Raw genomic sequence first — 15922 nt, 5'->3', positions numbered from 1 at the left:
GTCACGATGGAGTATCTTCCTCCTAAAAACTTATATTAATTATAAGCACTGTGACAAAGTCCAAGAAGTCTAAGAACAACATACTTCAATGAACAAAACACTTGGACAACCTGAGTGACACTTTTATAATTCACTACAGTACAAGCCTAACAAGCGTGTCAAAATTAAACAAGGACTGTTTCTGGTCTTCCACATTAGTCAACACTGTTAAGAAAGTTGAATGTGTTTTTGTTTGTTCCTGAAGCTACAGTGATCTGAACATTCAACTCTGTATAAAAAATCTCCAAAATGACATAACTAAATAAAGCATTTTTAACACACTTACTAAGTGGCAGCTATTATACACAAAGACTGACTGTAACAGTGGATACAGTAAAAATAATTCCTTCATCTAGCAAATAAGCAACTGAGAAAGGGAAGTCCCAAGGACACAGCACTTTTTAAGTGTGTTTGGTTTCCAGTCACAAGAAAATACAGGGAGACCAAACATTGGGATGTTTAACAGTACAAGTCCACCAGTGTGAGAGAGAAATAATTTTTTTCTATGCAAAATAAAATATTTATTACTGAAGTTGATGGCTATTTTTGAAACACCCTGGATAGAACTGGAATGTATGGATGCTTGGAAGAAAAAGATAAATAGCAGAAGGTAAAATTTAACTTCTAGAAGTGAATTCACGTATGCATGAAGAAAGAGAATCTTAACAATCCTAGAATGCAGGATAGGCAGACGGTTTTATTAAGTGTACATGATAAATGGCATAGCACAGGCCTCTTACCTAGGCACTACGGTCTCGGCTCTTTAGCCAACAGGAACAGATCATTACATTCCAAATAACTTGCACACAAACTGAGAACCCAGAGAGGATCGACACTGTCTACTGTCCACAAATGTCTTTGCTAATGACCAACAATTGGTGATTTTAAATCCATGAAAGGTATGTCCAGAATGAGCAGAAGGTTCTGTAGGTGAAGGCTGCAAACATTATGAACTGCAGAGTGTCTCACATCTGACAGCTCAACTATATTTAAGGCTTTAAAGAATGAGAACTGCCTCCAGTGGAGAACCATGCAAACTTATGCCATGCATCACAGAGCATTGCAAAGTTCTATTGGGCGGAATACTAGCCAAAGATTAAACAGAAAATAAGCTATGTTAAGCTACAAATAAAATACTGACTGGAAATGTTAAAATACAATCACCAGAAAAATCTTAAACCTTTGTATTTCTTCCCTGTAAAGTCACCATTCAGATTCGAGCATTTATCATCTCTCTTAATGAGTTGATAAGTTCCTGCTGCCTAAGACTGCAACCAATACGTGACAGCATGTTGAAGTTCATCCAAGGCCAAGTGTTGGGAGGCAGGCCACTGTTATGCATGTGAAGAAGTGGAAACTAAGTCTGTATTGTAGGGTGGATGTTCAAAAATCCACCATGTGAAATGGTGCAGCAATTCTTGTGTTTGCCAACCTGTTTGTTGGACACTGTCACACAAAATCACATCACCATTAATAGATTGTCTATATCATTTGTTTTGGATGGCTCTTTTCAGTAGGTTTCAGAATTGATTGTCCTCCCAATTTCATAAAACCAACAAATAAGATTCGTTTACCATGAAAAAGGGTGGTCATAACAAATTGTTCCTGTCGTCTGGCCTTTAAGATCATAATTGGATCATTCCAGTGACTGGCAGCGAAGGCTGATAAGACCAGCTTTGTTCAAGCAGTTTCAACAAAGCTCATAATTTTTAGCATTGTCCCCAGAACTGATTGTGGCCACTTCGTTCTGAGTCCAGTGGAATGCCTGAATCAAATGTTCTGCGAACCATTTAGGGGGACCCAACAGTTTTCAACCCTTATGAGTGGTGTATTACATATCAGAGGCTGCTAGATAGCTGACTGTTTGTAGGATGCACACGTGGGTTTTTTAGACTATGCGACACACTATCCAGTCCATAGAACGATAGCTGTAGGGAACCCAGAAGCATCAGTGTAAGATGCCTCCATCAGATGAAAGTATTGAAATCCTGGTGGTTAACTGCTAAAGCACTAGCAACAAAGTGGCAACAGTTTGAAGCACTCCTGAAAAACAATGATGCTCACATAATACTATGTACAGAAAGCTGACTAAAACTTGATAGCAGTGACATTTTTGTCAAAATTTAAGTGTATGTCAAAAGGTTAGGCTAATAGGAAATGGAAGTGATGTATTTGTCCCAGTAGACAAGAAACTCGAATCCACCAAGACAGAAATTGAAGCTGCATGTGAGATTGTTTGGGCAAAACTAAACATCAGGGTTGGGCACAAAACAGTACCTAACCGAACACTTTAAAGAAAACCTCAGTTCACTTGTACGTAACTTCCCCAGTAGTACTGTAACCATTGGTGGAGACTTTAATTATCCAAAAATTTTGTTAGTGCTGGGCAGAATAAGACATCATGTGAAACATTACTAAAGGCCTTATCTGAAAACTATCTAGAACAGATAATTCGAAACTAAAAAGACAAAAGTAATCAGTATTACTGTCAGTGGTGTTGAGAAACTGAACAATGCTCCAGTGCCCACAGGAGTTCCCATCAGATTCTATATGGTATTTGTGAATGAGGTAGATTTTCTTTTAAGTATAGTCTATTGTAGATCTCCTTAACAAAAACCATGCCCAGTAGATGGAAGAAAGCACAAGTCACACTTGTCTGGAAGAAGGGTAGTAGAAGTGATCCACAAAACCACCACCCAATATCCTTGACACTGATTTGTTGTAGAATCTTACAACATATTCTGACCTGAAACTTACAGTATCTTGAACAGAATGACCTCCTCCATTCCAAAATCAATGATCATGTAGAACCCAACTTGCACTTTTCTCACATGACAAACTGCAAGCTTTGCCTCAAGGCAGTTAGGTAGATGCAGTATTTCTCGATTTCCATAGAACATTTGACTCAGTACCACATCTATGCTTATTGTCAGAAGTTCGACCATATGGGGTATCAAGTGAAATTTGTGACTGGATGGATGATTTTTTCGTAGGGAGGATGCAGCATGTTATCTTGGGTACAGAGTAAGGTCAAATGTGGAAATAATTTCAGGTGTGCCCCAGGGACCCTTGCTATTCATGTTGTATATTAATGGCCTTGCAGACAATATTAAAATAAGGCTTTTCGTAGACGATGCAGTTATCTATAATGAAAGAAGCTGCATGAATATTCCATCAAACCTTGGTAAAATTTCAAAGTGGTGCAATGATTGGCAATTTACTTTAAACATTCAGAAAAGTAAAATTGTACACTTAAAAAGAAGAAGAAGAAGAAGAAGAAGAAGAAGAAGAAGAAGAAGTAGTAGTAGAAGAAGTAGTAGTAGTAGTAGTAATCGGCCACCTCATAGAAGTTCTTGGTGTATCACTTTGCAAGGATATCAAATGGAATGATCACATAGGCTCAGTTGTGGGTTACGCAGATGGTAGAAATCAGTTTATTGATAGAATAATGGGGAAGTGTAGTCTGTCTAGAAAGGAGACAGAGGGTTGTCCATTACTTACATGAGGCAATTTTGGAATTTTTTCACTCCCTTCTGCCTCCTTGGTGAGATGTCTGTGAGATTTGGCTCAACCTCCTGCACCTCTCCCTAATCTCATGCAAGATCTTTCAAAATGTGTATTTATTTCATAAAAACATTAATCTTTGCTTGATTGCATTATATATAAGCATTTAACGCAGAATGAAGTCTACAACTGCAGTGAGGAAATCTAACAATGAAATACATAAACAGAAGGAACTACTAAAATCTGTGAAAAAACATTCATTGTAATTCAGTTCACTTGTGTGGTCTCAAATGTGACTACTGGAATCAACACATCCATGTGATTTTTAGTAAAATTTTTTTACAGGTGTAAACACAGTAGGTTGGGACCTGCCTACGTGTCGCTGCCACCCGGATTGTACACTGCAGCATTCTTCGAGTAGTGTGTGTGTGTGTGTGTGTGTGTGTGTCTGGCTGGTGGCATCTAAACAATAGAAGCCCTGAATGAGATTTTCACTCTGCAGCGGAGTGTGCACTGATATGAAACTTCCTGGCAGATTAAAACTGTGTGCCCGACCGAGACTCGAACTCGGGACCTTTGCCTTTCGCGGGCAAGTGCTCTACCAACTGAGCTACCGAAGCACGACTCACGCCCAGTACTCACAGCTTTACTTCTGCCAGTATCTCGTCTCCTACCTTCCAAACTTTGCAGGAGAGCTTCTGTAAAGTTTGGAAGGTAGGAGACGAGATACTGGCAGAAGTAAAGCTGTGAGTACCGGGCGTGAGTTGTGCTTCGGTAGCTCAGATGGTAGAGCACTTGCCCGCGAAAGGCAAAGGTCCCGAGTTCCAGTCTCGGTCGGGCACACAGTTTTAATCTGCCAGGAAGTTTAATAGAAGCCCTACTGTGCTACTTTGTGGCTTTTGTGTAACAGCGATAAATAATATTGTGTAGGCTTTAGTCATATTTTAGTGGAGAAACATGTATTACTTAATTTAACCCAGCTTTCTCAGGATTTTACACTGATTCCTGTGTGTGTGTGTGTGTGTGTGTGTGTGTGTGTGTGTGTGTGTGTGTGTGTGTGGAGGGGGGGGGGGGGGTTCAGTGTGACACTGCTGAAACACCCTCCCTCTTCAACATCTTGTCCCCAGATCAATTCACCCAGTCCTCCTCAACACAACAAGCCACCTCCAGAATGGCTGCATCAGTAACTCTGTCCATATCAAACATACTACCAGTCACCAGGAATACCTCCATTTTGACAGCTGCCACCCATTCCATACCAAGAAGTCCCTTTCGTACAGCCTAGCTACCAGCAGTTGTCTCATCTGCAGTACAGAGCAGTCCTCCTCCAAATATTCCAAGGGTCTCTCCGAGGTCTCCACAGATTGAAATTTTCCACTTGACCTTGTACACAAACAAATCTCCTATGCCTTGTCTCCCCAGGCACCGAGCACCTCTAACATACCCACCATTTGGCCACAAAGGAGCACTCCCCTCACCCCTCCCACAGTGGTATTCCACTACCCCACTAAAACTACACAATAGCCTCATAGTTCTCCATTCCACCCCTGCCCCCAGCCCCTTGTCTCACAGTTCATGTCTCTACAATAGACCTGAAGGCAAGACCTGTCCAATACATCCTCCCATGACTACCTACTCCAGACCAGTCACAGGAAAGGCTACCTGTGAAAGCAGTCGTCTGATCTACAAACTAAGCTGCAACTGCTTTGCTGTGTTGTTCGTGTGCCTGACAACTAACAAGCTGTCTTCTCGATCAATGGCCACTGACAAATTGTGACCAACAGACAGCTAGACCACCCAGTTGCTGAACATGCTGCCCAACACAACATGCTTCAGTTTAATTACTGCTTCACAGCCTGCACCATATGGATCCTTCCTACCAACATCACATTTTCTAAGTAGTGCAGATAGGAACTCTCCCTGCAATATACCCTATATTCCCATAACCCCCCTACATTCAACCTTCACTAGTTCCTGTCCTCCACTTACCTATCCGCTCCGTGCTCCGAGTCCAGCACAACATTGCCTTTCATTCCACCAATGCCCCCACTAGTCTTTTTCCAACCCCCCTCCACCCCATGCCCAACCCAAACCACCTGACTGCACTTAGCAGCCCACCCTGCCCCATGATGATCTCCCTGCACACTCCCACGAGCAGCACTACACCTTCCCCCACTCCACCCTGCTATTCCCATACCCCCCCCCCCCCCAAACCTCCCCACATAATGCTATGGCACCACCTTATCCCCACCACTGGATTTCTGTTCCCACCAGGAAGTTACAACTCAGTCCAGCCGCAGAGGCCAAAGAAAGTCATAACGTGTATATGTGTTCATGCTGCACACACGCACACATTTTCTACTTCAGAAGGTCTTTTGGCTGAAAGCTACAATGTATAGCAGTCTTTTAATTGTGCCTGTCTCCGGCTCAATGTCTCCTCCATATTTTGAATAGCAATCTATCCTTTTCCTAATACTGCCATTATTCCATCCTGGACTTTCCACTGTTTGAGGAGTGCATTTCATTTATCTCGTATATCTTGTATCTCAGAATGAACAGTTTTGTTATGATTGATTCTCTCATACGTCTAAATAAGTCTGACTGGGGCTGAATGTAGAAGGCATGCAAGTAAAGCAATTTGCCTCTGGCAAACTGAATTTGGTCACAAGAGTGTACAGCAGACAACTTTTCAGGCATCCAGAATGAAGAAGAAATTGTTTATATTTGAAACTTGTTTTATTCAACTAATGGGACAGATAAGTGTGATTAAATGAAAAGGAAAACCTTTAAATATTGTACTTCCTTTCTTGGGGCAGAGAATGAACAATGAGCAAAATTTGTTTTTCTGGCCAGCATAGCATACTGAGTTGTCACTCTAGCCAGTTGATATTGTCTAGAACAAACTCCTCTATAGTGGATGAGGGAAAATAGTTTCTAAGAGCTGCAGCAAAACTTTGTGCAGACTTCTCCTCCTCCTCCTCCTCCTCCTCCTCCTCCTCAATCATCCCAGCCACCTTCATCCAGTTCTGCTTCGTTCTTTAGAAAAGCACCTCAAAGTCATTTATATCTACCTGATGTGCAACAGTCAGAACACTGTCTTTACAATAAAGTCCTGAAATGTCACACTTGTTGGAATATCTTTGACAGTATTCAGGGAAATCATGATCATCTCCTTCTACAGTAACTGATACTGACCCACAGCCAGTATGATTCAACACTAGTAGGTTACAGCATTCTAGGCGGAAACTGTGTAGCCTGTAAAATATTCATACTCATTATATCCTGTCATTCTAGGAATAAAACAGAACTCTGGAAAACAGCCATTCAGTATATAAGCTACCACACAACAAATTAGGCTGAAGTCCAGAGGCTGCAAACAAAATTTTTAATAAAAAGAAAAAGACTGAAAGCTGCAATTCCAGAAAGCTTTCTCAGACCTTATCTCATAATAAATTCTGATCTATGGGAATGGATCCACTACTAACTTTGCAGTACACACTGAACTAAGATGAAGGTGCCAAATTGTATTTCTTTGCCTTGTAGAATAGTGTAACATTTCAATTGCCTTCAATATCTCAAATAATTGTCAGCTTCTGCTGAATGTTCAGCTTCCTTCTTTTGCTGCTCAAAACTTTCACAGTGCAGACCTCAATCACATGACTTCCATGCAGAATTCAGCACTTGTTTGAAATTATCTACCAAACTCTATGACCCACTACTGGCAATAAAAATCGATTTAGAATGACTAATCCAACCACCAATTTAACGTGACGTGTTCAAAATTGTTAGGAACCGTTCAGTCTCCAATAGGTTTAAACATTTTATTATTTAAAACCAGGCTTTTCTTAAAGCATAGTTCCTCTAAACCAAATTTCAATAGCATAACTCTAATGGAAATTTCAATAGGGCATACAGGAATATTCATTAAAAGCAGAAATTTCTTAACAGTGTCTTCATTAACACGGAATTTTACTATAATAGATAAAAATTAACAAGATATATTAGCAAAGGTAACGAGTAACCTTTTCACCAACAAGATGAAACTGATTTTCTGATAATAAGCAGGTCAATCAAATATAAACTGGAATTTTTTTATATACATGTTTATTTAACCTACAGAAAAATTCACACTCACAAACTTATTTTTCTATATAGTCAGTTGCAGTTTCTTGATCCTGCGTTTGTAAAATGAACGTCACTGTGTCAACAGCCAGCTGCATACAAACACTTCAAAAGTGCCATAGCCATCAAATCTGTTTATTTCGACAGTCTCTTTTAGTGATCCAAATAAATGAAAATCGCAGGGCGATAACTCCACTCCTTAGAGAGAATGTTCTAGTATAGTCTGGGATAATTCCTGAATTTTTTGTTGAGTTTGGGCAGCTGTCTGGGTTAGCCCACTGTCACGAAGCATGATGATATCCCAGATCATAAATAAGCGCCTTTTCTAATGATACACACATTTTGTGTGGTTCAAAAGTTGGCAACAGTATGCAAAGTTCACAGTACAATTTCATGGAGAAAATCAACGAGAAGAACTCCTTTAACATCAAGAAACACTGTTGCAAGAACCTTCCCCATGGAGAGAGTTTTTTTTTTGCTTTGATGGGTACTGATTCATCATTTTTGTACATTCCATGCTGCTTTTTTTCCGATTCTGTGTTTAAGTGCCTGTACGTTTCACCGCAGGCCACATTCTGGTGCAAAAAAAGTTCCCTTTCAGTTCTGTAGTGTGTTAGTACCAGTTTCCTCAAGACAATGAAATTTGTGCTCTGTGGTGAGAAATGGGGCACCCACCTTGGGACACTTTCCGATATCCAACATTGTCAGTAATGATCGCCTGAGAGCACTACCATAGATTACGTCAACCTCAGTATCAATTTCAGCAACTGTTATTCGGCGATCATCTTGAATAAGCTGGCTAACAAGGCAAATATTCTCCTCAGCCATGCTGGTCCTCAGGCGATGCTAGTGAGCTGCATTCTCAAGCGTGTCTCATGCTCATAAACACTGTTTGTGCCAAGCATACACTTTAGTCTCTTTCATGGCGTTGTTCGCAAACTGTGCCAGAAGTCTTTTAAAAATTTCAGACGGTTTTGCACCCTCTGTTGTGAGAGACTTTATTATAATGTGTTGCGCAACAGATGGCAGTACCTCTTGCTTTGACATTGTGTTTCTGACTAAAGAAACAGTATGGCAACCCTCCAGCTGTGGAGAACAATCAATCATCGGAAATGACAGCAACAATTACACCACTCTCCATTTACAAAAAGATTTGTAAAACAAAAATTCTGGTTTATATTTAATTTACCCTTGTCTAACAGAGCCGCTGCAAATCTATGATGTTATTGCTATATACGGAGTCAAGCAATTAAAATGAGAACAATGTGTAATAAGGGATTCTATTTTATGTTCTAATTATGAAGGGGATACAAAATTTTGACACAAAGTGCTAGTTCTCACCAAGGTCATCGCAGACGCCTGTTACTGTCCCGTACAGTTCCAGCCCTGACAGACTGAGGTAATGTGTTTGACCCGAAGCATTCTTCCCAGCCTGTTGCAGCCTTACATGGCGCCATCCTTGAGTTTCTTCAGCTGGTGGTTCCAAAGGCCATGAAGCTGTACTGCCTGGTTCATTCAGGCTGCCATCATCCACATGAGTATAAAGTGTAGTCCAATTTACACCATCTTTTGACACCTGGATAGAGGAATTAGAACAGAAAATTCAAGTGCTGATACAAATTGGTGCAACATTCGAGTATCATTATGCTATAAATTAAACACTTAAACACAGTCTGGTGTTTGAGTGGCTATTTCCTAATTAAAATTGCAGAATTATTTTCAGTAATTTCTGCATGGAGGGTAGTACATTAAAACAAAAAGAAGTCGGGGAGGGGGGAAGACAGAAGAAGAAGAAGAAGAAGAAGAAGAAGAAGAAGAAGAGACCTGGATCACACAACAGTCTCTATAATCAACAATTAATGTAGTGAACAGTAGGTATGATATAAAATGAAAGTACATGTCGATGAACACACTACAACTGGAAAGATGAGACTGGATTTGCTAGAACAATTATGTTTAGCATCATTCACAATAATAATAATAATAATAATAATAATAATAAGAAGAAGAAGAAGAAGAAGAAGAAGATTAGCCAACTTCCACAATAAGAATAATAGTGAAATCGGGGGGAATAAAAATCAGTGACTCTTCATGTGTCCATGCGCCTGGGGAGGGAATACCGTCTACGGAGAAAGTTCCTTCTTTTTATATTTTCATGACAGAGATTGATTCATAAGAAATAAATTAACTGGAGATAAGTAGACTCTTTGTGCAAGTACATCACATGTGGAGGGTAACTGCTTCATTTACCCGAGTATCAGTCATGAGATATGACCCAAAGCACAATAAAATTATTTTTGGCAAACCTTAGTGCTGATTTCCTATACAGAAGACACCCAAGCAGAGGTATTGGTCTGACGAGGCATTCAATGCCACAACGGATAGCACATGTGACTACGGATAATGAGGTCAAATGTTCGAGTCCCTGAAGGGTCAGTTATTTCTAAAAGTTTTACACAAAATACAAAAATAGCATTAGCAAGAACAGATCATAGCAGATGTTTCAATGATAGGAGTATGATATATGTAACTTCACATTAATCTTACTCTGAGAAATGGACAACAGAGGGTAAATACATTTCCTTTGTGAACAAACAATTCACTTTTTTTGGAAAGCATTACTTGTAGTGAGGATATCATCGTACGCCCACAATACAACAAGGTATATGACGATGAGTTTTTCTATATAGAAAGATATAAAGCATGTACAACATGCAGGTAGCACAAACCTAAGGTCTGATTTTTGGGAGTGTAAAATAACGACAATGCTAAAACATACTTACTTCATCTTCACGCAAGATGAAACTTACAAACATCAAGCACTCATGTAAATACCTCAAAGTTAAAGAACAAAAGATTGAAATAGCAAAAGAATTCAAATATCTCTGAGAATGGATTAGTTGGAATGCTGGGGAAAGCAAAGCAATGAAATCCAGAATAAGTAAACTTGAATTGGCCTTCCAACTACCAAAAAACACAAACAAAAAAATCCCTTTCATGGGGGTCCAAAATTACACATTACAAGACAGTGATTAAGTCAGAAGCACTGTATGCAGCAGAAACACTAAACATGAATTTCAAAGACCAAATGGAGTAACTTGAGCTAAAGTAAAGAAAAATTTTAAGAAAAATCATAGGACCAAAATTTCAAGACAATAAGATTATAAACTTCAAAAATGAAACTCTCAACAAGAAAATTGAAAGACTTTCAGATACTATGCAAAAAAGGAGGATAAATTTTTATGGTCATCTTCTCAGAATGAATTCCAACAGATTAACCAAACAAATCTGACTTTTTCCATAATGGCAAAATGAAACCCAACTTGTTTAAAGAAACTGAGAAAGACCTAGTAGAATGAAAGATTTCAGAAAATTCACTTATCAATCGAACAGCTAAATTAATTACTAAAGATGAAAATGTAAGGTTCCAAGACAAATCTACACGAAAGTCAAACCCTTCACCTCGGAAGAAGAGAGGAAAAGATCAGAAAGAATGAAGAAATACTGGGCCCTAAGAAAAGAACACACAAAGAAATGATTGAACCAGTGTGCCCCAAAGAGGGTGAAATGGAAGAAGAAGAAGAAGAAGAAGAAGAAGAAGAAGAAGTACAAAGTGTGTGGTCACATTAATTACAAAATATCTTTTTGAACGTGACATGTGCGAATAACAACTGCAAATTTAAGTGCACATAAACAACAAGGAAAACACAATAATATTCTGTTTCTGATCGGTCTGATGAAGTTTTGTGATTGTGATTATGTTATCACATAAGAGGAATGTTGAGTAGTTTTATAAATAAATCAAAATATTTTTCCAAGTTGGAGTCAAACCAGCAATTTATGGACATCATCTTGTAAAATTTGACAATCCTCCATTCTGACAACTGATCTACCAGATAATTTATGTGAAGCTGGGTAAAAATGACAACTCTCACTAAGATTTTAATTTCATTTAATGACACTATCGTTCCTTGTATAGTGGAAAGGCATATCTCTTAGATAAATTACTGTTAACTTCAAAGTGCAACACATTTTTAATGAAGATAGTGAACTTGTGTGTCAATGTGGTGGCAATTTGCTGGTAGGGTGCAACCACACTTTTTGCATCTTCTCTCATTCTCTGGAACACTCAAACTTTTTCGGGAGTTATTACACATGTATTTGTAAATTATGATACTACACACCATTTGTAACCATTTTTTCTGCAATGTAAATTCCAAAGCAAGACATTACTGCAAATAGCTTTATGGCAGTAGGAGCAGCGAGATAGCCAGTGACATCACAGGCATCATATGACTGGAATGGAGTGTTTTACTGGGCTTTCAAATTATTTGAATCTCATTTTCATTTTTATAAATGCATACTGACATTCAAGAGGAAAGCATGTTAGGGGGATAAAATAATGTAATTAATCATTTAAGACAATTTCTAGAAAACAGTCAAATACTCTAATGGGTAGATATAGTATAATTTCAAATTAACTGAAAATTGATAAAAAATAAAAATCCTCTAACATCCTAACCCTACAACCTCTCTCATCAGACATCTGCAAAGGAACGCCCATCTAAACAATTTTATCTCATCTTTCTCCTAGGCTTCGACTGCCTATCGTCCCGCCCAGAAACGAAGAACATCTCTCACCTCTCCTTCATCTCTCCCCTCCTAAAGTACATTGACCTTCAAACCATCCAGGGCATTGTAGCTTAAGACAGAATCCACTTGGACAAAAGGATTCCAGTCTGCTTTTTAATCTTGTCAGATGGAGTGAGTGCACCATAGTGAGTGCACAAGCCCCTTCTAAAGGCCAATTGGAATAATGTTTTACAATTTTCTGAGGTAGTCTTTTAATGGCTTGTTTACGCCTACATCAAGAACCCGTAGTTTTGATGTCCAGGTAAGACGACTAGATTAGCTTTCAAAGCAGTAACTTAATTCCTTACTTCAGAGGTGAGGTGACCTTGAAACAACCAACACTAGCATAACTCTTCCTGAACAGTACACCATGTACGTAAGTTTAACTAGTAGTCACCCAGTCATTAATTTCGTTGTCACCCAGACTTTTTTTTTGGCAACATATCACTAACCCCTTACAGAAACTTCCCTTGGGCAAATTTTTACCCTTCAGAATAACTTATGGAGGAGGGGCTGCTTTTCTCCCTCTACAGCAACTACTAACATCACAGCAATTCTTGGTTTTTCATTTCCAGTTGTACTTAAAGAGATATTGTTCACCCTCTTATAATTTATTCTTTTATTGCTTAGCATATCAGGAAAGACAGGTGTCTTGTCAGCTTTGTCAATCTGATGTAGAGGATGAAATTTATGCTGCTACATTTGGATTACATGTCTCTGGACGTGGAGTTTTTTGGTAAAATCTTCTATCATCATCTGCGGTAGTGAAGTACTCTGGACGGGGCAGAATGGCAGCACCAACCAATACTTCCAAGTAAATCACTTTACAGTCTTCACAGTTTTCAAGCCCTTCAGCAGGATTATTTGTCGGGAGACATAGGAAAGAACCTTACCTTCATATTATCTCCCAGCTTTTCGCTTTGTGGGATCCCCTTCATGAAACTTAAGTTTACAGGTTACTCTCCAATGTGTTCTACACCTCACATAGTATTTGTCCAAAACTTACTCTCTACCAGATTCTCTGTTACATGTAACTTTTTGCAAAAGAAAAAAAACAACAAGTCTGAAATCTGCTTCATTACTTTGCCAAATTCCGCAGTTTGTTGAAAATTATCTTCCAGTGTCACTACTCACTGATGACTAAATCTTACTCCTTAGTTAAAGAAAACCTGTGCCTGTCCTGTCATACAAGCACAATAATAGTTGCTACCTAAATGAAATATCGACTGATGAAGGTTACATTGTTACTTCATATACAACTCACCAGCAATATTATTGTGCCATGCATGCACATTACAGTTTCTAAGATCTGAAAATACACTTGTTCTGCATGGTCATGTAGATAAGCAGCAACCTCATTTTTGGTGGAGGTCTAAGTCCAGGAATGTGGCCCATTGGGCAGAGGGGGACCATGTGAAGTGGATGAGAGAGAAAATGTTGAGGTCGTAAAGGAATGGTGTCCTGGCCCTAGGTCCAGATCACTAATATGTTATCATTTAACTTAACCAGACATGGTTAAGGTTTCCTTTAGATCACCCATAAACACACTGCCATTGGAAGGTGCCATGTGACTGCACCTCTCATGGCTCCATCCATACTTTCAACTTTCATCCATTTCCAGCACACTAGCCATCTATAGTACCTGCCTTTTGACAGCTGCCATCTCTTCCACAAAAAAACTCCCATATAGCCTGGCCCCTGTGGACAGCAGGTGGCCAGCATATCTGCACTGAAAAGAATTCCAATCCAATGTGCAGAAGGTCTCTCAATGGCCTTGACAGATAAGCACTATTCCTCGAACGCAGTCTGCAAACATTTTCCCGTGCCTTATCCTCACACACTCCTAATCCTTCCACCAGTTTCAAGAACCTGCTGCAAAGGAGCACCTACTTTTACTCAATACCATGCCAGGCTGGAGCAACTAAGCAATTTGATTATCCATCACCATGGTGGAAATAAGGGACCATCCTATCTATGATCCTTAAGTGGTATTTCACTGCTCACTAGAGGTGGGCCAAACGGTTATTCTGGAGTAACCGTTATCACAGTTCCAGTTATTCTTTGATAACCGTTATCGTTAACCGTTATTAATAACTGCCAAGTTATTTTTCGCTAGCGAATACCGATAACTCCGACAGTTAAATAACGACATAGTTGGAATCCATCAGTTTAGTTATCAGTATAACTGCGAGTAGTGTGAAATAGCAGGAATGTCGTATGAATCGTGTCATAACCTTAGCTTATTAACTCCGGGTACATTTTAGTTGATGTTAGAACGATTATTAGTGTTTCATATTATATGTTTGTAGGTTATCGGTCGCTATTAGAAATATTATCTTCGCAGCTGCGACAGAAAGTACGCGGAACTTCGCCAAAGCACTGTTTAAGTAAAATGTTAACAAAGTGCGTTTTTAAGTATGAAGTAATATGTAAACTGAGTACTGTAGGTTAAATTCGAAGCTTAATTTCTTGTGCTGCTCACATAATAGAATAAAGTGTACAGCCTTATAATACAACAAAAAATTTTCGTAATGTGACAGATTCGTTTACTCCTGTGCTGTAAAAGCTAGTCCTTTTGGGGAAAGTGTGAGTACGCTAATCCAAGTTTTATGTCAGATTTGCAAACTGCTTGATTTCTCCAGCGACAGCATGTTTATAACATATGAAGACATGCAGATCGAAAAGGTTGACAGTGTTACATTTCTGGGACTACAACTCGATAATAAATTCAGTTGGGAAGGGCATACCACATCTTTTCATTCTGTTATTTCATAAGGGAGCATATTCTGTGGGAACTTATCAAACGTAGCAAAAGTTTTTCGCATGTAAAAGCGTGTAATAAAAATCGTTTGTGGTATCAATTCAAGAACATCATGTAGGAACCTGTTCAAGGAACTTTGTATTCTAACCACTGCTTCCTAGTATATTTATTCCTTTATGAAATTTGTTACAAGTATTTCCAACCAATAGCTTAATACATAATATCAGTACTAGAAATGGGAACAGCAATCTACATAAAGACCTAAAATTACTTACCTTGGTCCAAAAGGGGTCCAATATTCAGGAACATGCATTTTCAATAAACTGCCAGCAAGTCAGCAACCATTAAAAACTTGGTTTCAGATAAGGCACGGTTTAGAGTGTGTTTGAAAGACTATTTGATACAGAAGTGTCTGATTCCACCCGTCATCAATATGCCGGAAATGGCTATTTTAAGTGTGTCTATGACGTCACTACATACACATGGCAACAAACACGAAGATACATATAAATAATATAATAACATTTCCCACCAAAAATACAATCAAACCAATGGGACAACTGCGGGAAGTTGGGGGTTTTAGGGTGAGGACAAGCTAGTAAAAAAAAACACACCATGATCCCAAAACACAAAATGAAGAACAAAAAGAAAAAAAAAATTACAGCATTCTGCTACACCAACAAAAATCTGCAGGAATCGGACACTTCCCTTGAACAATATAGGTCAACTATAGGTGACCATACCAAAACACCAATACCCACAACTAAAAGTACGAAAATTGGAATCAGACATTTCCCTTGACCTATATAGGTCAACCTCAGATGACGATACTAAAACATCAACACACACAACTATGAAAATGGG

The 15922-nt window shown here is 39.0% G+C and overlaps 1 protein-coding gene across 6 annotated transcripts in view; it reads right to left on the bottom strand.

Moving 5' to 3' along the window:
- LOC126091990 (E3 ubiquitin-protein ligase HECTD1) overlaps window positions 1-15922 on the bottom strand; it is a 349712-nt gene that overhangs the window by 161787 nt on the left and 172003 nt on the right. For all 6 annotated transcript variants that reach the window (XM_049907362.1, XM_049907358.1, XM_049907357.1 and 3 more), the window contains one exon: window positions 9007-9241. In XM_049907362.1, the coding sequence (XP_049763319.1) occupies window positions 9007-9241 (235 nt within the window). The remainder of the gene's footprint in view (window positions 1-9006; window positions 9242-15922) is intronic.

This window comes from Schistocerca cancellata, chromosome 7, assembly GCF_023864275.1.
Source record: "Schistocerca cancellata isolate TAMUIC-IGC-003103 chromosome 7, iqSchCanc2.1, whole genome shotgun sequence".
Lineage (NCBI taxonomy): Eukaryota > Metazoa > Arthropoda > Insecta > Orthoptera > Acrididae > Schistocerca > Schistocerca cancellata.
Note: the sequence above shows the minus strand (reverse complement) of the source record. Positions and strands in the feature narration are given on the sequence as shown.